General features: G+C 40.3%; 1 protein-coding gene across 3 annotated transcripts; it reads right to left on the bottom strand.

Moving 5' to 3' along the window:
* Window positions 1-12,036: 12,036 nt before the first annotated feature.
* On the bottom strand, window positions 12,037-23,059 carry Dydc1 (DPY30 domain containing 1). Of its 3 annotated transcripts, XR_003713720.1 has the most exons (7): window positions 22,913-23,059; window positions 22,361-22,462; window positions 21,160-21,249; window positions 17,488-17,541; window positions 16,127-16,228; window positions 12,934-13,065; window positions 12,127-12,167 (listed from the first exon to the last, which is right to left on the bottom strand). XR_003713720.1 is itself a non-coding variant. In XM_028785109.1 (6 exons), the coding sequence occupies exons 1-6, from the start codon at window positions 23,057-23,059 to the stop codon at window positions 12,138-12,140; spliced, it is 528 nt and encodes a 175-aa protein (XP_028640942.1). In that variant the 3' UTR covers window positions 12,037-12,137. The 3 variants fall into 3 exon arrangements, 2 of the variants coding, with proteins under 2 accessions (XP_028640942.1, XP_028640941.1); XM_028785109.1 differs by lacking the exon at window positions 12,934-13,065 and having other exon boundaries at window positions 12,037-12,167; window positions 21,160-21,252; XM_028785108.1 differs by lacking the exon at window positions 12,934-13,065 and having other exon boundaries at window positions 12,037-12,167.

Raw genomic sequence — 23,059 nt, 5'->3', positions numbered from 1 at the left:
GCAAATTAGTTTACATGTGATAAACTTCCGTGAATTCAGTTTTGTTCCTCTCATAAACCCCCAGTTCCTATACCTTCCTCATTCTTTTTGCTTTGCCCAAGGAAAGGAGTATGCAGGATTGATAGTCTCCTTCATTAGCTTGTGTCATTGATGATAGCGTCTGTCCGCAGCTTTTCTCCTACTCTCAGATCTACGATATTTGAATAATGGGGAGTTAGGATCAGACAGGAGAATGGTAAGAAACCAGTTCCTTTTAGAACACAATAAAAAGTAACCAACCAAAACTTTGTGCATACAGAGTGGACTCGCAGAAGCTCGAAACAAGAGGAAGCGATGTCCAAAACAACTAACCTTAGTGACTAAAACCTCCCCTGCACCTTTACAGGCAGTTAATACATTTTTTTCCTGTGCTCCAAACCTTGAGGTTAGTTAATCAACACATTCACTCTAGGAACTTAAAACTATATTAAATCGCTGTGGGATGCTATGAGGCAGCTTGTAAATAAATACGCAGCTATCAAAGCACCTAACAAGAAGTGAGCTAACTTGCTTAGGCACATGACTGCAAGGGGGGTGGGATTGGAAAGAACCACTGGGACGGGACAGAAAAATGAAGGATCAGATTGGAATTTTAGATGAAATGGCCAACACACAAGATCTTTCCTGTTTGTACTGAAAATATTTCAACATCATTGTCTCTTTGTAAATTACTTTTAGGTACATTAGTTTCAAGCCTAGAGACAATACAAGCTAATGTTTAATTTGAACCATAGACCTAGATTATGCCAGCTAGTAGAGCTGTAGCAATTGTGTTAGAAATTTGCTTCAAGTGTGACCTAAAGTCTGAATATCAAGAATCCTTCAAAGTTCTTAGATCCAGCAAGGAGACAGAAAACAAGACACCTCTCTTTAGAATTCCAAAATGAGTAATAACATCATGGGGTAGAAGGTACCAGTTAGAAGATGTCCTTTATAGAGAATTAGGGCTTTCAGAAATGTATGCCACCAATTCAAAGTAAAAGAAGAATCTTGAAGGCAACTGATTCAAGCCTAGCTTCTATGTGAGCTCCGTACAACATGGCCACTAAACATGAGGATGCCTCATGTTTTTTTCATAAAATAAGTAATCAGAACTCACAGAATATGGCAGGTGGCAGTTCAGGCTTCAGGGATGGAGCCTCAGTTTTTTTCTCTAACCTACTACACATCCCAGAGCAAACCTGCATAGCTCTGCAACAGGTGAAATAATTACCTGCCTTATAGAATTACTGTAAGAATGAGATTAGACTGTTTAGGCATCATGAGTTTTTAACATACTGCTAGAAAACAATGCAAAGTTATAAACATTAACAAATATAATTAAATGAGCTATGCATGTATGCATAGTATTCTTCTGAACAAGAATAGAACATTGTACACATGCATATGTTTATTCACATGCACATATTTGCAGTTTGCTCTTTTTCCATATCTATATGTAGCCCACGTTTTCGTATTTGACATACAGATAGATGTTTCTTTTAGCACATGAATAGTATCCCACAGAAGGACTGTACTATATATTATTCAGTTGCTCATTTCATGGTGCTTGAATATTTTTACTTTTCCATTTATATTAACATCATAAATATATTCATCATAAGCATGTTTTGATGAAATATAAAATGGAAATGGATTTGGCTGTTTTCATCTGTAAAGTGAAGCATTCAGGAGGCTGAGGCAAGAGGATTGTGTTTTGGAGGCCAGTTTTGGATTCATAGCAAAATGTTTTCAAGAGGAATGCGGATAAGTTTTGAACTTTAACCCTAGAATTCTATAAGCAGAGGTTAGTGGGCCATTGCAGTGGGTTTGAGAGACCAGAATACTAACATATACAAGGACCTTGGAGGGTTAGTGTCTAAGGTTTTGGAGGACAAGAACTCTATTGGGAGCTGAAGTCATAATATTATATTCTGGAAAAGAGTATGGCTGCATTCTGCCTGTGTCTTGAATATTTGAGTAAGACTACAATTTTTAAAGTGGATTAACTTGTTTAGCATATGAAATTTCAAGATAAGATAGCATGCAGGCTATGTATACATATATACATATATACACACATATACTTGTCTTATCTGAAATATATATATATATATATATATATATATATATATATATATCAGTTTGAAAGTAGTTTGAAAGCAGTTACAATTGTTAAAGAGATCTATACCATTAAATAAACACCCAATGCACTGCAGAGCTACAACAGGTACAACAGGAGAGGGGCAACCAGACATTACCAAAGAAAGCTCTGTGTTGTAAAAACAAAAACGTATTTGGGGAGAGAATCTAAACTGAGAATGCCACTGAAAGAGTTTCCCACATAAAAAGAACTGTCTAGAAAAGTGTCATCCAAGAGTCAGAACACAGAGACTCACAAAGTCTGCTGCAACTCAAGTCCAAGGAGGCCTGGCTGCATACTGGGCTAGCAAAAAGAACTTAGAAGCATTATCCACATAGTACTCCAAGCATGAACAATTCAAAATGAAGTAGCTCTAGATCTTGAATCAATTTCAGAGTGTTCCAATTCTTCCAAACAAATGTTTGGAAGAGTTGGAATCCTGCAACTTGAACATTGGGAACCACTGTGAAAAGTTGGAAAGGTAAAAGCTAAGTTACAATGATGATTCCAGGATGTTGGAGATACAAGAATCAAGGAACACACAGTGTGTGATGTGGTATGCATGGAGTGGGGCTGGGTCAAGAAAGAGGCTGTCTGTGCTGTAAGCAATAAAGCTAGAAAACGTGGCTGCCCAAGCCCTTTGCAGCCCTGATGATTCTGTTATGTGCTCTAGATACTAAACATAGAATTGCCTGATTTGCTCTTCCCCATCTTGGGAATTTGCTTTGCTTTCGTCTTATCTGTCTTTGATATGTGCCTGTCTTCCTTTTTGGAATGAGAATGTTTATGCCATTGTATGTCAGAAGTATATAATTTTTTTTGTTTGCTTGTTTGACTGTGAGGAGCTCATTATTAAGAGGTTGGCTGGATTTTATCAAACAACTCTTAGAGGCAGGAAGATTTCTGAGTTCGAGGCCAGCCCTTGGTCTACAGAGTGAGTGCCAGGACAGCCAGGGCTACACAGAGAAACCCTGTCTCAAAAAAACAAAAATAAAAAAAAAGAACCAAAAAAAAACCTCTTATATGACACATTTTTGAGCAGTGTTGAATTATTAAAGACTGTGATAACTTAAGTTAGACTATGTTCATTTTGTATGATGAGATGTCCGTGTGCCTAAGGAGACAAAGACTAGGAGGCTTAAAGTGATGTGCTTGGGTATAAAGTTGACAAGAGGTAGAGTTTTAATGGTTAATCTTGTCAACCTGATGGGATGTAGAATCATCATGTGAACAAACCCCTGGGTGAAGTGGAAGATCTGGTTGTGTCATGTGATTCAGACTCATGTGGTGTTTTGCTGAGGTCACGTGAGGTTTGGAGATCATATAAACGGGACTCGGCATACAGTGATGGGCCACTTGCATAGATAACTGTGCAACTCTTCATCGGTCTCTCGTCTTCTCTGATCTTCACTTCATTGAGAGAAGCACAGCAGAGAACTCCTGGCACTCCAGCTGATGCTGGTTGCTCCCACTGAGTCCTGCCAATTCAGCAGAGGCTTGGTGGTTTCTGCCGGACCATGATGCTGTTTGGTGACACTTTTGAAATGGACTGTTGCTATCCTGACAACAGAGACTGGAATCGCCTCAAAGAATACGTCTAAACAACACAACATCCCTTTGTCCTATATACCATCTTTTCTTCCCTAACTTTAGGGAGTAGGTTTTTAAAAATATAAGCCTACAACTTAGAATACCTATTGAGTCAGTTTCTAGGTTATGTTGGGAGCACTATTCCATGGGGTCCTGATATAACATGACCAGCTGCCTCAGGTTCCTGCTGCTATGCTTATCATCCAGTGAGAAGTAAAACAAAGAATACTACATGATGCTTAAGCTATAGAAAGAATTAGTAACTACATTCAAATTTTAAAATTGACTTCCTGAGTCTTTCTTATAGAGAAAACCTTGCAGGAAGGCTAAATTTGGACACCAAATAACCTGGCAACCTGGCAACAAAAGTGGCTGATTTTGAAAGAGGAACAAATTGCTCCCCCTCAACCAGTTAATTCATATTTCCTAGAGAGAACCCACTTTCGTAATCCTAGTTACTATTATTCTGAGTCTAGAGTTACGTCAGAAAGCCTTGGCCTTTCTAAGCCAGATCAGTGCTGGGGGTCAAGATTTAAATAGAAGTCCTCCAGTTTTTCTGGAAACCTGTCTCTGAATTGCCCATATAGATATCCATTCATCCATCATTCTTCCATTCTATACATTCTCTGAATGTGATTTAAACACCTGCCATAGACAAACCCCATGATAGGCTCTCTACAGTAAAAGGACCTGATGCAACATAAAAAAAAGATACTAAGCCCAGGAGTTACAAATGCATGAAATTTTAGGGACACTTCTGGTGTTCTATGAGGCTGGGTCATGGAGTATCATCTAGTAGACAGCCAGAGAGTATCAGAGGAGGAGTCAGGAGCTATACCAAAAAGAACTCTCTGAGTTCTATAAGTAGTTTAGTTTAGTCTTGATGACAGAGATAAATGCATGAAGTCTATCAAGTAAACTATGTCAGTTGACATGGAATGTAATCAGATACAGTTGTTTGTAAGAATGTTGCTGGCCACTGAACTAGACAGGACTGCCCTGGAGGAGCTAATTGACTGGTGTAGTCAGAAAGTAGGAGTATGGTCTGATACTTCATTGAGTATGGTAAGCAGAGGAATAGGATGATTCAGGGGTGACTTCCAACTTTCTGGCCTGAATAAATACGCAACAGTCGAGAAGAAATAACAATAGCAATAGACACAAACACTGTGTCCAGTATAGGTATAAGGTAGTGCTGGTGCCCTGGGTGAGGGTGGCTATTCTTAAGGGCCTTACTTGGCCTTTCTACTGTGCTTAAATTGTATAATTCCCTTGTATAGGTAACTGAACATCTTGTTCAGTGTGAAGGATTTATTTAACAAGAATCTAAGAAGTATGAAGTAGAACTCTTTCGTGGATGAAAAATGTAAAAGTAAAAAAACTCTGGCAAAAAGGGAAATTTTTAAAAGTCATGTAGAGTCACGTGACTCTACTAACTATGCAATATTCTGAAGCCTGTTGATATCACTAAGTCAACAAAACTCACCTTGCATAAGCAAACATACTCACCAAGATAAATATTCCAGCAGTGTCAAAACTAAAACGAGCATGGGTATGTTCAGAATTAGCCAATAATTCCAAAGGAAAAACACAAAGTTGGGTGGGCTGGAAGAGCAGGGTAGGATTGGCCAGTCCATCTCCCAACCAAGGTAACCACAGTGAGGGGAGGAAGAAGGAACATGATACATGCCCAGTATGGGAGTTTCCTGCTGAGGACTCTATCCAGCTAACCGAACTTTATTCTAGAAGGGTTTCAAGTACTTTCCAGAAGTTACTAGGACAAATGTATAAATCAATTTATAGCAATTAATATATTAAATTCTATACTAAGGAATCAAATGTTGTCTCTCCATTCTAAACCTTTTCATTTATAGCACTGTTCTGATGTGTTGAGAATTGTATAGACATCTGGAGGCATCCCTGAAGCCACTTTGAGATAAGGTCAGCATGGCCATAGCTACTTAATGTAAAGTGGTCTTGTTTTTAAAATGGTCTCAAAAAAACCTTATTAAATTTATAGAAATTTCAAATATGTCCTAAGTCAACTCATCAAAATTCAACAACAAAAATAGGAAAGCTAGAAAAACACACACTGTCCAAACTGAATGACCTCAGTCTTTGCCTCCCTAGCTGATATTAGGTCATCATCCTAAGGTTGTGTAATATTACCAGCAGCTGTGGCAAAGTCACTGACAGTTCATCTTTTCCCCAAAACAACTCCTCCACTAAACAAATCATTGTTACATCAATAAAGCGGGGATTTACAACACTTCAAAGACAGAGATTATGGAGGAAAGAAATGAGAGAGAGAGAGAGAGATCTTGATTTTTTTATTATCTTTTGTGCTTTAGAAAATCTTATAAGATTTATTTTATTTTTTTATATGTCTCTGAGTGTGTGTGTGTGTGTGTGTGTGTGTGTGTGTGTGTGTGTGTGTGTGCATAAGGGGGTGCCCAATGAAGGATGTCAGATTTCTTGATGCTGAAAGTTACAGACATAGTGCTGGGAACAAAACTGCAGGAGCAGCAAGTGTTCTTACCTGCTGAGCCATCTCCTCAGCCCTTAGACTCTGTCTCTGTCTCTCTCTTACTCTCTCACTCGCTCACTTTCTTTGTGTATGTACACATGTATGTATTGTTGCATATATATGTGTGTTCATGTGAATGGAGAGCAGAGGACAGCTTGGGCTGTCCGTAGGAGCCGTGGACTTTGTTTTCTATTTGTGAGATGGCTTCTCTTACTAGCCTGACTGATCCTTGTTCATCCAGCTAACTTTGCTGATCACCAAGACCCAAGGATCCTCTGGCCTTGGCCTCATCTGCTGGAATTGAACAAATGAGTTTTCTCCTTCACCACCTGAGTTCAAAGTCTTTCCATCAGAGTAGGCAGCTAGTATCTTTACTGCTGAGCCAATCTGCTGCAGTCTTTTGTTTTCACCCAAGTGTCTTATTTACCTTAGGCCCCAAACCCCTATGTAGCCAAAGATGACCTTGAACTCCTGGTTCTCTTTTGTTTGTCTTCTAAGTGTTGGGGTTCTACCAGTGGCTTCTGATTAATGATGATCACTCAGAATATCAGAAAGGGTAAAGTGACAGCAGTCCTTGGACTGGATTCAGATCTTGCACCATGGGCCAGAGACTGTTTAGCAATGTGTCCACCACCTACTTTCCCACCAGAGGCAGCCCTTCCATGCCTTCCTCAGATATCTGCTCTGCTGTCAGACGTCTCCAGCAGGCCATGTCTGCAAAACCCCTTTTCTCTCCAGTCTATGCCATCTGAACTTGCATTTCTGCCTCTATAAAATACAAATACTATTGGAGCTAAACAGAATCCAGATAATGTCGTGTCTTGCATCATGCCTGGATCATAGTACATGTTTTCTTTCTTTTAAAGGAATGAACCATAATGTCAGAGGTAACTGAATTTCAAAATAGGGTTGACGTAAATAAATACCTAGTTGGGCAGAATGGTCACATGGGAGTTATTTTAGAGCATGTGAACATTTCTTGTGACTCATAAAATCTGTCCGTGGTCAGTCTCACAGCCTGGAAAGTCAGTCTGTGTGCCTCCCAGCTGTGAATCCTCCCACACTTAACTTGCACTTTGAGATTCAAGAAATCTTTCCTTTCTCCCTGAAGAAAGGAAGTCAAAGCACTGGAACTCACAGCAAAGCTGGGAGTAAGCTGACATGCTTAAGCTGCAGCAGATGGACTCAGCTTCAGCACCTCAAATGCCATTCACCACCATTCAAGTCAAGAACCAGAACCCTTTTATTCCGTACGACTGCCAACAGTGCATTTGACCATACTTTTAAATTTTAAGTTTGATTACTGGTCAGCTTGGAATAGAATAAACTTGAAGAGATAACTCTTTGGCCAAATGACCTATCCTAGAAGATTTGAAAATAGCTGATTAGTTTATGAAATGGTTAAAGATATAAATGAAATATGTAAATAAAATAAAACCAAATGCTTTTTCTAAACAGTAAGCACAGTAAGGCAGCTGAAGTCAGCCTACCACCTGAGTGGTTTCCCAACACATATAATCAACAAGGAAAATCAATAGGACAGAGACAAACAAATCAATACAGTGTGTAAGCAAATACTGAGCATGTGATTCCCAGAGGAGCAAATCAATCAGCAGTAAACACAAACGAGGCATCATCTTACTACCAATAGAAGAAAATGCAAATGAAACAACATAGAAACTACGAAAGTGTGCCTCTATAGTGGGGGATGGTAGAAGTGGAACATTCCCAAGTACCAGAAAGGACAAGGACAATAGAGACTCCCATGCCCAGCTGAGAGAGCAGTGGGAATTCGCATGACTACTTTGGAAAGCAATGTAACACTCTCTAGGATCTTCGGAATGGACACAACCTATGCCCAAGGCTTTTACAAGTTTCCCTTGTGTACCCTCTAGTGCCTGAAAATACTGATTCTCAATCAGGGTGTGATGGTAGACACAGGAGAATTGAGAGTTCAAGGCTACATGAGACCCTTCCTAAATAAACAATAAAGTAAAATAAAATAAAATAAAATAAAATAAAGGAAAAGCAGAAAAGAATGGAAGTTTTTCAGCCCCAGACTTACTGAGTGGGAGTTAGAACACTGTAATTTTTAAATCTGAAGGTCAGTAGTAAGGAGCAAGTACTGATCCAGGAGGAAGAGCTGCATGGGGTTTCTATGGTTGAGAAAAAAATCTGTAGCAACTGCTTAATAATGATGAAATGAGACTGTCTTAGAAGCATGAAGCCTATGCATTCTAAGACTCTAAGATGATGCTTTTGGGCAGAGATGTTACAGAGTTCAAATGAAAGCCCTTCCTTGTCTACAGCTAAAGAAGCTGGAAATATTCAAGACTGTGAGCAAGCATACATTCCTCATTTACAATCACCGGAACAATAAAGGCTGAGTAATAGCAGCATTGTCTGAAGACTGGTCTTTGGGCTATTATATCCAACAGGCAAGAGTATTCTACAGACTAAAATAGCATTACATTCAAGAGTCTTTTGATCTTGTGGGTATCCAAAGTATATGGGCACCACCCACACTAATGACTAATGTAAAGGCTGTGTTTACCACCAACTGTGACCAATGTGCAAGTGCTTTCTTTAAAGCATCCTATTTACAACAAATGGTTGCTCAAGCCATTGGACATGATCAAATCTAAATGAAAGCTGCCAGAATTTTTGAATAGTATTAATGTTCTGTTCTTTGAAATGATGCAGAAGCATTGGAAAAAGTTGTGTCAGACACACCAGGGTCATTTGGGAAAACAATTTAGAAACATACACAAAGGTTAGGGTTGTCCTCAAGGCAAGAGATTTATTAGTTCCCTAGCAAGCAGTGGGGCAAGAGTTTGAAGTAAAAAAAGCATCAGTCCTGCCTTTATCTGACATGTCTGATCTTAAAGGTTTCTGAGGGGAGGAAAGGCTTGTGTTGTAAGGAGATGGGCTCAATTAATATGTTGCCTGTGCCATGTGACAGAAATGTGTGACTTAGGCTTTCTGACAGATAGTCAGGAAACAGTCAGAATTAGGCATAAAGATCTTCACGAGCCCCTTGGGTTGGAGGCTGAAGAGCTTTCCTATGTCTACCTAGGGAACTGGATGAAGACAGAATCCACAAAGTGAGAGCAGAGGCACCAAGAAATCTCACAAGGGAACTGGCAGAGGTACACGGTACTCTCATCAAAGGGCACAAAAGTTAAAAAGAGGTGAACAGCACAGGTTTACATGATCAGGCAGGCAGATTCAGGATAATCTTGGTTACCATGAGGAAACAACATCAAAAGAAGAAACAAATGGTGTAGCCAATGCTTGGCATCTTCCCAATAAATGCTGTACCTGCTAAGCCAGCAGGTTTAGAACCTCTTGTGCCTTCTGCCTCCTGTTCTTGCATCTCATCAGGAAAGAGAGAAATCCATGATTAAGTCATCATAGCTACCACAAGCAATTTTAGTGAGATGCTTTAAACATCCTCAAGACTACATGTACCTTCAGCTCTGTGTGCTAGGAACCTGTTCACCCACTCTGTTCACATTCCATACATCATACAAAATAGCTCCCAAGTATTAGATAGACACTTTATTGTAACATTGGCTTTAAATGATTTTGTCTAACTATAGACTTAAAGTCTCCCCAGCATGTTTAAGTTGGGATAGGCTGAATTATAATGGTTGACAGGATGGCCTTACTAAATGTGGATTTGTTGAGCTGTAAGGCAAGGAGCAGCTCTGGTTGAATTGAATCATTGCGACATCTTGTGGTCACAAGAGGTATTACAGCAACACAACCAGAAATGAGTACAATTGAATGAATTCTTGATATCTGGGTTCCTGGATTTTTCCAACGTTTCTGCTTTCACTTTTTAGTCACTGCTTCCAGGAATCTATATGTTTGTCTTTTCAATGTGTAGGGCACTTTGGGATGGTGTGCCATGTATACATGAGTTATGTGGTTTAGCTGCTAGCCTCCCGGCAAAGGTAACCATTATGTCAGTTCCTGTGTTCCTGAACACCTCCTATCCCACTCTCCAGGTCAGAGAGAGCAACAGGAAAAAGCTCTGAGCTCTTGATTTGTGTGCTGGGAACCAAACTTGGGTCCTCTGCAAGAGCAATCTGAATTCTTAATTGTTGTTGAGCCATCTCTCCAGCTCCAATGGTTTTAAAATAATATTGGGACTAAAGAAACAGTTCAGTGGGTAAACTGCTTGCAGCACAAATGTGGGGCCCTGTGTTTAGATAAGTCAACACCCACTTAAAAGTCAAATGTGAATGCACAAGTCTGTACCTCAGTGGATCTTGAGGGCTCACTGACCAGTCACTCTAGCCAAGAGGTTCCCTGGAGAGAATGTGTTTCAAAAAATAAAAACAAGAGAAAAAGGAAGATTCCCAAAGCTCTACAGGCACACACATACCCACCACCATCACCATCATCATAGTAGCATAAACTGAAGACTATTATTACATCAGTTAAATATCATAAATCCATAGTAGTGAACATCAACTAGAAGAAGCCGAGGTAAGGAAGAAGGCTCAGTGGATAAAAGTGCTTGCCATAGGAGCCAAATAAAACAGCTGGATGTGGTGTTATGTGTCTCACAGCACTCTCAGTACTGTGAGATAGGAGGTGGAGACAGGAGAATTACCCAGAAGCACGTGCATCTGCCCTTGGAGACACACACACATACACACACACACACACACACACACAGTTCATGAAATTAGGTTTTTCTAAATCCATAAAAAAAAGCCTCTACTTGCTTAAGAAAAGGATATTATATATAAAAGCATATTTAAGAGCAAAAGGTTTCTTTCTAGCATTTGTGGTTTTATACCCATGTTGTTTATTTTTTAACTTACTTACCTTTATTTTATGCACGTTAGTATTTTGCCTACATGTATGTCTATGTGAGAACATCAGATCTCAGAGTTACAGACAGCTGTGAGCTGCCACATGGGAGCTGGGATTTGAACCCTGGTCATCTAGGAAGAGCTGTCTGTGCCCTTAACCACTGAGCCATCTCTCCAGCCCCTATAATCCATGTCTTTAAGAACTGAAAACTCACACCATAATCTTGGATCTAGAAGAATTCTGTAAAGGGATTTCTCCAGAGAGCCAGAGATACATATGGAAACTTTACAGGTACCAAAAATCTGTCTCACCAAAGTGTCCTGGTTTCTATGCCTACTGGATGACCAAGAAAAAGAATTCTCCAGGTTCTCCAAGACTGTTTCCCCACTCCACTGTCTCTGTGTGAACACTCATTGCAACAACCCTACGTTCACAAACCCTGAAAAGACAGACAGGAGCTGGCTACCCAACTACACAGAGTAAAAAAAAGGAACCCCCCCACACCTGTTCTCCAGTGGGGATGGCTGAGCCACATTCAAGAACACACACCTCCAAAGCAATGGGGAAAAGACTCCCTCCAATTCTGCCTACATCATGGGGGTTTGATTAAATGTTCTAAGAGGCTTTACCTGCCAGTAATCTGGAAAATGCTTTGCAGTTCAATCTCAAAGGAGAAGCCATAAGTTGTAGAAACTCTTGAGACCTCCAGCCTTTGTATGGTAGTAGTTTCTAGAACTTTCCTTCCAAGCAATCTTGTTCTTGTAGAGATTACATTCTTTTGGCTCATCTCTTGCCTCTTTTTGTTGCTTCAATAAATTCTGTCATACTTCGTCAATGTATCACAAGTAACCAATTTGTATTGTGATATCTGAACTTTATTTTAAGGATACAGTTGAATCCTGTTTATAAAGTTACTGGGTGGAGGGAGGGGAGTAGGGTTCAAATTTGGAAGAAGAAAAATACATATTAGGGCCCTTGTGACTTGAAGTTTGAAACAGGTAGATAATATTTCTTTTCAGTTGGTTGGTCCTACAGATCTTGATCAATGTTTAATGCAACCTAAAAGCAAAAAACAAGGTAAATAAAGTTTACTACAATGAAAAGACACAAGACAAAGAAAATCAAGCTTAAATAACATCAGTGTGAGCCTATAAAGGTAGCTGTTTGAGTTTCAGGTAATATCAAAGAGTACCAAAGTAGTTTATAATCATAAATGATGTTCCTAAACAATGTCTTATTCACTCCTTTCTCATCCTTCTTGGGAGGCACTTCCTTTCCAGAGCCACCCCCTATTGGGAACAGAAGCCTTGTCCTGTTGATTATGAGCCTTGGCCTTTAAGAGTCTGGAATTCCTAATGATTTCTTTCTAGCTAGAGCTCAGGCCTTCACACACTGTGCTCTCCTCAGTACTGTGCTTCCTCTCCTATCTCAGTTACCACACATACCCTTGGCTACTGAATTTGAATCTTCTGTATGGCCCTCCTGTCCCTACCAGAGCTATACCATACATAAAGTGGTTTGGGGTCATGTGTACATCTCATTATCACCTGAAATTCAACATCTCCCTGTGCAAAAGCCCTACTTCCTTTTCTTTTTAAATATTTATTTATTTATTTTATTGATGAGTACACTGTAGCTGTCTTCAGACACACCAGAAGAGGGCATCCAATCTCATTACGGATGGTTGTGAGCCACCATGTGGTTGCTGGGATTTGAACTCAGGACCTCTGGAAGAGCAGTCTGTGTTCTTAACCGCTGAGCCATCTCTCCAGCCCCCCTACTTCCTTTTCTTATGTCCACCAACTCATCCAATGATAACACTCACAGCTCAGCTGCTCGGGGAGAAAGGCTGGTTTCCTTCTCGGCTCCCTCTCCCCCATCTCTTGAACCAAACTTAAGTCTATTCTGGTTATAATTGTGCTGCCGCCAGGCTTCAAGGAAGCACCGAGACACCGTTCTGGGGGTAGGAAAACGCAGTCTGAGATATGGGAAACCTAAGATGATATTCCCTGACCCCCTCCCCAAGACATCTAGTCATCACTAGAGTGCCACACAGAGGAGTCAGGAAGGAAGGCTCAGGGATCTACTGGCCTGCAACGAGGCCAGGACCATTGGGGGCTCATGGGCTGAGGATGATGTCTAGCCTGAGGCCAGGGCTGGGAGCTCCAGCTTAGCTCAGCAGTGATTGTTCTTAGCTTGGAGGTAGTTGTGTGGCCTTCTACAGGAGACATAGGAGGCGCAGCTTTGTAGGCGAAGGCCTTCTCCACGCTCCCCATGGCGGTGGTAGATGAAAGAGACAGTCCTTTGTTCCGAACTGTTTATTGGTTGTTCATCATGGAAAATGAATGCATACCAACTTCTCGGGGTGGGCCAGGAACTAAATACATTTTACAGGGAGGGATGTCTGGGAAGTGGAGCTTATTGGCTAAACCCTCAGGGCCTCTAGGTATCTCATTAGCAGGGAGAACTCTGTTCTGGGCCTACATAATCACAGATCACGTTTCCTTATGTGGGAAGTGTGGCACATGTTCCAGGCCAGGAATCTGGCAGGGAGCTACCTACTGTCTCAAATGGGTGTATACCCCGAGTTTCCAGGGACTCAGACCTGTTCTACCTTACCAAATTTCCTGGCAAGGTCCATTGCCCCACACCAACATGCGATCTGGCTTTTCTACCTCCCTGCCTTTAAGTCCCACCCCTCTCCCAGCTCTGTAACACCAAGCTGGAACACTGGGCTCTTTGGCAGCTTCTTGCTATCTCTAGTTCTAAGTCTCCTTGCCTGGTCTCTTATAGCCCCTTCCCAATGCCCCATGGGCTCAAAGGGAACGAATTATGTATTGGTTCTAGCTCCCTGCTGTCTATCACCAAGTGCTTCTAGACCAGCTTTCTTAATAGCTCTTGAAAACAGCTTTTTCTTCTACTTCCAATAGGTACTATTAACTATTTCAACACCCAGTGGTTCCTACACAAACCTGCAGGCCTTCTTACTCTGCACGTTCGCCGTACTCCTCCCGTAGTTCATTTAGGTCTTTCTTCCCCTTTCTCCTCCCATACTATAGCTGACACATGATCTTTCCAAAGTACATCTCTGACAACATAGGTTTCCATGCACTGTTTTCAGGTAAATACCAGAAGCCCTGAGTAGGAATTACAAGTCCTTTCAGGGTCTGGCCCCTTCTGTCTCCTGGTCATTGCTCTTTACTCTCTCCTACCTGGGTCTTTATAGCCTGCTTGTGTTTTCTGCCTGTAATCCTTCCTCAGAATTCCCTTTCCCTACCACTGAGTAACAGTATCTGTCTCAAAAACTAGGTCATAAGCCACCAGCTTCATAAAATCCCCCATCCAAAGAACAGCCTGGAGATAACCACAAGAATGGGGAATTATCTCAGAATTGGCTATATATGCTTGGCAGCCTTGTATGGTTTGGGAATCTCATCCTGTGGCTAAACATTCATGACATAGAAATGCAGACCACAGACCACCTGGCACAAGCCAATCAGAAACCGACCCACTTAGCATTACCTTCACCCACCAATGAAATTTTAGATTAGCTAACCCACTCTCTAAGGTCTCAGCAAACATAAAAAAACTAACATAGTAGTCAATCAAAATTCTTTTCATGTCACCACTTTGGCCCCTACCAATCACGTTAGAGATTACCTGATCCTTCTGGAAAATTCCTCTAGCCCTGCTTTAAAAGGGGCCAGGAGCTCCTCCAGGGTCACCATTTTGATGAATGGTTGACCCCCACATGCTAGAATGGTTGATCTTCACATGCTAGTTATTTCTGCAGAATAAACATACTATTTGAGCCTGAAGTCTTCCTTCAGCAATTCTAGACCCTAACAAGACCACTGCTTCTCACTTTCCTTATTTCTTATTCAGCCCAAGCCCACAGTAGCTCTCCTACATTAATTAGCATTCAACAAAATACCCACCCACAGGCTAATATGAAACTCAAATTCAATTCCAGGTATGTCAAATTGACAACCAAGATAAGACAGTACAATGTGCTCCTGGCAGGACAGATCCCCTGCTGATCTGACTCAGTTATTCATAGACCTTTCTTTCAGCCATAAACCACACTGGTTTGGATAGTAGATTTCCTGATCATTCTCGTGATGAGCACCTAATGCTATTCAGATTGTGCTTCTCCTCTAAACAGGAAATTCCAGCAAGTACAAACTACCTTATTCCCCACTACATCTGGCACAATGCCTGACGTGGACATCACAGTATGTTTGGTAAATGAACATGTGCACTTACATGCTATAAAAACACTTATTCACGCTAAACTACTTATGTGTTTGCAGAGTTTGTGTCAGAGAACCAAAATGGTTCTTTCTCTATCGAATTTAAGGATTGCATATTTCACAAAATTATTTTACACCTGTATTTCTTTTTCTTTCCCCCCCCTTGTTTCTTTTTTGTGACCTTGGTAGTTTTTTATTATTATTATTTTATTTGTTTACATTCCACCCATTACCCTCCCTCCAACTCCCTTACACATGTATTTCTAAGAGGTATTGATGTTTTCAAAATCTAACTGTAAAATATGTAGATACAGATGATTATATATTTTTAGAAGTATAGATAGATATGGAACTCTACATGTAAATAGACACAGATATGCCAATGGTGCCTCCTTCACAGGCAGAACACCAGTTAAGAATTTAGTTAGCGGGGCTGGGGAAGTGGCTCAGCAGTTAAGAGCACTGGCTGTTGGAGAGGTCTTGGATTTGAATCCCTGTACCTAGACAACCTTCTCCCAGGGGGTCTGGTACCATCTTCTGGCCTCCAGTGGCACTGCATGTATACGGTACACAGACAAACATACATGCTGGCAAAATATCCATACACATAAAATAAAGATTTTTTTTTAAAAAAAGAATTTGGTTAGCACCTGCACTTTTTGTCTCTTTTGCATAAATGAAAACTATTACTTGCCAACAAATCTCATACATTCTAGACTTTATCAACATGAAAAACAATCTGTCCTGAGATATCATGATACTTACATCAGATAACATCGGCTCATCTAACTCTTCCACTCGGCTCAGATTAGGTGCCCCATAACGATCGCTGATTTCTGCTAGGGTTTTGCCCGAGTCCATCGATTCCTACAGTCATAAAATTCAGTTTCTACTTTCACATGGCTTCAAAATAAACAGGTCCCTTTTCTTTCAATTTTGAAATAAAATTTCTGAATTAAGCATTCGGACTCAACACTTTTAATTGGTAGAATTCACATCTACCACCGCCTGCTAATGGTGTAAAAATTCTAGTAAGAAGCATTAAAAATTTTTTTAAATCCATGTGGAATTTTAAAATACATAATTTGTGGCCGGGCGGTGGTGGCACATGCCTTTAATCCTACCACTTGGGAGGCAGAGGCAGGCAGATTTCTGAGTTCAAGGCCAGCCTGGTCTACAGAATGAGTTCCAGGACAGCCAGAGCTATACAGAGAAACCCTGTCTCGAAAAAACAAAAGAAAAAATAAATAAATAAAATACATAATTTGTAAGCAATTCTATGGGCAACATAACAGGACATTGTAGCTTTAAAATATATCAATACATACAGAATGTCCTAATTGTATTCACTTTGAGATTTGTTTCAAAGCACCGCATGCACACCTGTGACATCACTAAAATATCCATCTGGACTGTTCATACGGTTTTTGGTTTTGCTTTTGTTTTATTGAGGAAAGGTCTCACTACAGAGCTTTAGGCATGCCTGGAAGTAATCACAACTTTCTAGCCTCAGGCACTGCAATCACATGTGTATTCCACTATGCCCATCCTGGTATAGACAGTGCCCTTATTAAAACTTTAGCCACTTGTGATGGTTTGTATATGCTTGGCTCAGGGAGTGGCACTACTGGAAGGTGTGTCCTTGTTGGAGTAGGTGTGATATTGTGGGGGTGGGCTTTAAGACCTTCATCCTAACTCCTGGAAGCCAGTGTTCTGCTAGCAGCCTACAGATGAAGATATAGAGCTCTCAGTTCCTCCTGCACTGTGCCTGCCTGGATACTGCCATGTTCCTGCCTTGATAATGGACTGAACCACAGAACCTGTAAGCTGGCCCCAATTAAATGTTATCCTTATAAGAGTTGCCTTGGTCATGGTGTCTGTTCACAAAAGTAAAACCCTAACTAAGATACCACTGATACAAAAAATAAGGTGTTTGTTCTAAGGTATGTGTTCACTTCCCACGACACACAGTAGGTCTTCCCTCTCACCTCTGACTACATGGCCTCCTCACCTCTAGCAGTGCTATCACATGACACACAGTAGGTCTTCCCTCTCACCTCTGACTACATGGCCTCCTCACCTCTAGCAGTGCTATCACATGACACACAGTAGGTCTTCCCTCTCACCTCTGACTGCATGGCCTCCTCACCCCTAGCCGTGCTCTCCATGCTCATCATGTCCTGCATAAAGTCAAGAAAACATTGAATACTGTTCATTTCCATTCTACGTTTGGTTTTTTAGTTTTATTTTTATAAAGTGCTATGATCCGTCGAACAGCAAAAGCAATATCACTTTCTGAGGACTCATCAAAACACAATGCACACAAAACAGTGAATTACAGTTTAATTTATTACTAATAGGAGAAACCATTTGTAATTAAATAAAAAAAAATTTTAAATGGCAGGACAAGAGGTGGAAGGTAAATCTCAATTCCTGAGGATACCATGCCCTTCAGACACACAGTCTTGGGCTGAAAGAGACCTGAATACCCTTTATCCTGGGGACCAGTTTTTATGGTACCAGAAGGTACCATGCAAGCTTTCAAAGGAAAGAAGCAATAGCTATGATGCCCATGAACCACAATGGCCACCATGGCGGGATAACTCAAATGATCCAGTAGTGACACATATACACATACAGCAGTAACCAAGAGCTCTCTAACTGGACTTAAGATCTAACCAACAATGTTTGGGTTCATCTAAAGAAACTCATTAAACTCTCTAAGCAACAGAGACTGTTACAGAAAACCACATTAAATTAAACTGAAACCGCATTAAAATAAAATTAATATATAAGCTTCATTAAATTAAAATGGAGAATTGAAGAGTCCAGTTCCAATAAATATATCTACAAAATAACTTATGCACCTAAGGCTCAGAGAACATGGATGAGGGGCAAAAAGATAGTAATAACCAGAGGATAAAGGAGTTTGCTATCAGACTGTGTCTCCTAGTAATGTCAGAAGCTACATACATGAAGTCTCACAGCCATGACTGGATAAACACAAAGTGAAGAAGGACAACAATAGCCAAATGGGACAGGGGAGTCGATGAGATCTTAACCCTACACAAAGAACTACAGGCAACTAAGGAATACTGAAAGTAGGAAAAATAGTCTTCCCCAGAGAAAAGCACACTAATTAGTTATCCAATGCCAAATTTCAGCCCTGAAAACATATACAAAAGTTACATTATACAGACAGAGCAGGTTCTATTTAGGAATATATGGGAATAATGGGAAATTATTAATAACAATTAATTAATTATTGAGAAATAATTAATGAGAAAAGGCAATGATTTGAAAGAAAATAAGGAGAAGTATATGAGAGGGCTTGGTGGGAGGAAAGAAAATAGAGAAATTATGTAATTACATTATAATCTTAAAAATAGAAGGGAAATGTATAAAAAAGATACATTGTAAAAAATTTTCTAAGACTTAATAAATGTTATGAACTTTAAAGATGGGCTGAAACATTAAAACTGAAGCAAATATTCTTGCAACTATGAAAAGTGACAATATTAAAATAACACCTTAGAATAAGGTTTTTAAGGAGAACTTGAAGTTGGGTTTTATATAAAGGAATAACAGAATGCATATTTCTAAATTGAATCAACCTTGTCCAAGCTACTGTGCCATGCCCAAGTGGTCTCCATAAGTCCTTAGCAACTCATATCTTTAGTGGAAATGTTTGCCCAGCATGAAAGATCACTTCTAGATGAGAAAGCTTTCTTCTAACCAAGCCAACCTACTATGGCATCCTTCTTTTCATCACTATGGCCTTCAGCCAGGTCACATGACTTGTGCTAGGTTAAGGCATTTTGGCAGTTGAAAGATTACTCAATTTGTGACTATAAATATGGCAATCCTTTTTTTATCTATTTCATGTATATGAGTACACTGTAGTTGTCTTCAGACACACCAGAAGAGGGCGTCAGATCACATTGGAGATGGTTGTGAGCCACCATGTGGTTGCTGGGAATTGAACTCAGAACCTTTGGAAGAACAGTCAGTGCTCTTAACCACTGACCCATCTCTCCAGCCCCAAGTATGGCAATCCTAATTATAGTGATATATGCGGTACTATTTTGCAATGATGATTGCATTTTTTCTAGGAACTTTTTATTTGTTTACTTTTGATCTCTTTTGAGATGGAATTTCTCTATGTAGTCCTGGCTGTCCTGGCTGTCCTGGAACTTGCTATGTGAACCAGGCTGGCATTGAACTCACAGAGATTCCTCTGTCTCACTCCATGCTAGGATCAAAAGTGTGGACCACTACACCTGGCTTTCCTAGGAAGTTATCACCTTGTATCTACACAGTAGCCCCAAGCTGTTTATATACTTACAAGAGCAACGCCCTCAACCATAAAGATGGCTATTTGACACTAACCTTTCTCCCAGTTCTTTTAACTAAACCAGAAAATGAATCCATTCCTCTGCAGTGGTGGGGGCTTCAACATGTGACTCTCAGGAACCCAACACATTCCAAGTTCCTCATCCTTTGCCATAAACCAGAGCATCAGGAGAGACGCTAAAATCAACCTCAGAGTACAGCAGGGAAGACATTTCTTTTAGCTTTTTACTCTTGCTCCCACAAGTCTGAGGCAAGCATCCCTGACTGGGTTCTCTTTAACTCAGGAGTCCTCATACATTTAGAATGATAGTTTATGTTGTGTGTCTATAGGCCCGAACAAGGGACATGAAAGGACTCTGAGCAGTGGTTAAGTGTTTCCAAGGTGGAGATGAGTGCATTAAGCCAATGTGAACACAAAGTAATAAAGTTGTGTTGGCTCTAGTCACACAGGCTTGATACTTGGAGCCGCTGGTGTGTTAGTATATGTGTAAGCTTATGCACATACCCCAAAAAAGCTCCTGTTGTCCAAGCTAACAGACTAGCCACTAGACATTAAAACTATGAAGATATTTGAATTGATCCTTCAATATCTCACTTGTTTTATTCAATTCACCACCCTATGTGTTTTTAAGAAATGTTTGCCACACCTTTAATCTCAGCACTCAGGAGGCAGAAGCATGATCTGTGAGATCTCTGAGTACCGGGTCATCCTAGTTTACAGAGTGAATTCCAGGACAGCCAGGGCTACCCAGAGAAACTCTATCTCAAAAAAGGTAAACAAACAAAAAGTGTTTCAAATGATGGGGATTTTTTTTCATTTAATGTTTTAATAAACATATCTAATACATTTAATAAAATTTGCTTCTGATTTCAGTGTTAATTGAGGGTTCAATAAAGAACGTTTCAGTTGGATAGGGAAGACAGGAGCCATAGACAGTCATTCAGAAGTCTGGCCTATATGGTACACATTTTCAGGATATCAGGAATTATTACCAATGAAAATAAGTGTTTTTAAAAATTCACTCACTTCATTATTTATTTTCATAAGAGACATGAAAATCAATATGAGAACAGATTTTTTTAGATGTAAATGATTTTTTGATAAATGTAACATGAAGAAAAGTGACATATGGCTATCTCATCTATCAAGTACCTTCAAATCAGCCACAGTAATTAACACCAGGCGTGTCCTGACAAAACCATTGGCAGAAAGGCACTCACGTGACTGTACTCACTTCCTGTGTGATGCCTATGGTCCTGTGCTGCAACCACTGTCATAAAACAGGAGAGCAGACAGAAAGGCTGAGGCTTGATCCCACAGCTGATGGGAAGTGGGGTGTCTGGGTTCCTCATCCTATAGTCTTTCTGCTGACATGGCTGGAAGAAACAGCCTGAAGAGTCTAGAAGCTTCTAATAAGCAGACATGTAACAAAGCTTCAGATTACCTTACTTGATTTTTCTTGCCCTGTCTTGATATCTTCTGTCTTCTGTTTCTCTTTTTGTTGCATTTCCAACTCCAACTGGAATGCCAACTGCTGCTGAGGAATTACAAGCGTTGAAATCATACGGCACTTACAGCAGATCAATAGCTAAACCTTAGCTCTAGCACTCCTTTTTGCTTCTTTGCTTAGACTGGTCTTACCACCATACAATCCACATGCCTGGCAAATGAAGTGCTTTGGGTTCAACAAACCAAAGGGTTAGCTTTTTTTTTTTTTAATTTCCCACTTTTTAACATCATGCAAGCACACAAAAAGTTTCATGTTTAGGAATTTTTTTCGGATTAAAAATGTTCAACACAGCCGAGCAGTGGTGTCACACGCCTTTAATCCCAGCACCTGGGAGGCAGAGGCAGGCGGATTTCTGAGTTCAAGGCCAGCCTGGTCTACAGAGTAAGTTCCTGGACAGCCAGGGCTACACAGAGAAACCCTGTCTCAAAAAACAAAAAAAAAAAAAGTCTTCCATCTTCTACAGTATTACTTCAGGCCTTCACCATTCTTTTCATCCCTCTGACCTCATCACTTCATTCTTCGTGTGTGTTCATGGTTGGTCCTTACTTTGTAAAGAGACAGTAACATGCAGGCTGCTTTCGACTTGTCACCAGCTGATACACCCACCTATACAGAGACCACCCATTCTCTGTCTCTAAACTACAATAAGAAGCACTCATCCGCTTGTTTTCCAGACCCATTTTCTCTTATTCCTGTGGACAGAAGGCTCTAGACTATTTTTTCTATTCTTTAATGTCAATCATTGTATTCCTAAATAAAATCAAAATAAAACCCATTGCTCTTTCCCTCACAAGCTCCATGAAAGCGTTATGCTCACTCACCATCTCCCTCCTTACCTTCTGTGCTCCACCCTATCCACTCTTCCTAGACAAAATATCTGGCCTTGGAATGGACACCAGCTCAGCAGTGGGGCCCTTGACTACTGTCCCTTGGCTTCACTGAACCCTTGGCTTTCACCACAACATATTCTCTGGGTTGTCCTATTATCTCATGCTATATAGCCTTTTCTAAAGAGAAAAAATGGGGATACTAGAGAGTCATGTCTAAGTGGCCAGAGACAGTCGGTATTTCAGGATATGGGGTGCACACACCAAGGGTGATGTTCCCTTCAGCCACATCTGCCCTCTTGTCTGACCTGCTGAAACAAGAGTTCTTCTGCTTTGAGTCGCTCCAGCATTTCCTGCTCCATCATGGCTAATTCTCTCTCATGCTCCAATGCAATCATTTCTCTCTGTCTCTAGCAATTGGTAAAAAAGTAACAGCACACAATTAGAGATCCAACAATCTGTAAATTCAGTCTCAGAAGCATCTCAATTACAAGCACTAGAAAGCAGATTAAGCAAATGATGGTCTATTCATTTGGAAACTATGCAATGATTTGGGGGAGTTTTAGGTTTTAGCTGAACAAAGAACACAGAATTAAGATTATACCCATAAATATAAATGAAAAAGCAGAAAAAGAAAACCTGTGCAGATAAATATGTCAACATATTTGACATATTTAAATACAATGGAAAAAGACAACACAGAGAAGAAAATATTTCAATTCAAAACAAGCTTTCTTTCAGTTTTCTCCCCTCTCTATTTTTATATATTGTAATAGAAAAACAGATTGAACATAGAAATATAGACAAGAAGAACCAATTGTCATGCTTTTCTCATTTCTTAAAAGGAGATCCATATTTACCATTAGCTCCATGTTCACGTTTTCCTTGTGCTTATAAATCCACAAGGCTAAAAATTCAATTGGATCCAATGGGCGAACTCTTGCAACTTCCGTGAGACCTTGAGTAAGGCATGTCCCCAGGCACTTTTGAAGGTATCTTGATTCCAT

Source organism: Grammomys surdaster, unplaced genomic scaffold (genome assembly GCF_004785775.1).
Source record: "Grammomys surdaster isolate TR1022 unplaced genomic scaffold, NIH_TR_1.0 125114, whole genome shotgun sequence".
NCBI classification, from domain to species: Eukaryota; Metazoa; Chordata; class Mammalia; order Rodentia; family Muridae; genus Grammomys; species Grammomys surdaster.
Note: the sequence above shows the minus strand (reverse complement) of the source record. Positions and strands in the feature narration are given on the sequence as shown.

Coding starts and splice junctions, on each gene's coding strand:
- Dydc1 (XM_028785109.1), bottom strand. CDS start 23,059: ATGGAATCAAGATACCTTCAAAAGTGCCTGGGGACATGCCTTACTCAA. Junction 21,253..22,360: donor AAGAACTCTTGTTTCAGCAG/GTCAGACAAGAG, acceptor GTAATTCCTCAG/CAGCAGTTGGCATTCCAGTT. Junction 12,168..16,126: donor ATGAGCCGATGTTATCTGAT/GTAAGTATCATG, acceptor TTTTGCTTTTAG/GTTGCATTAAACATTGATCA.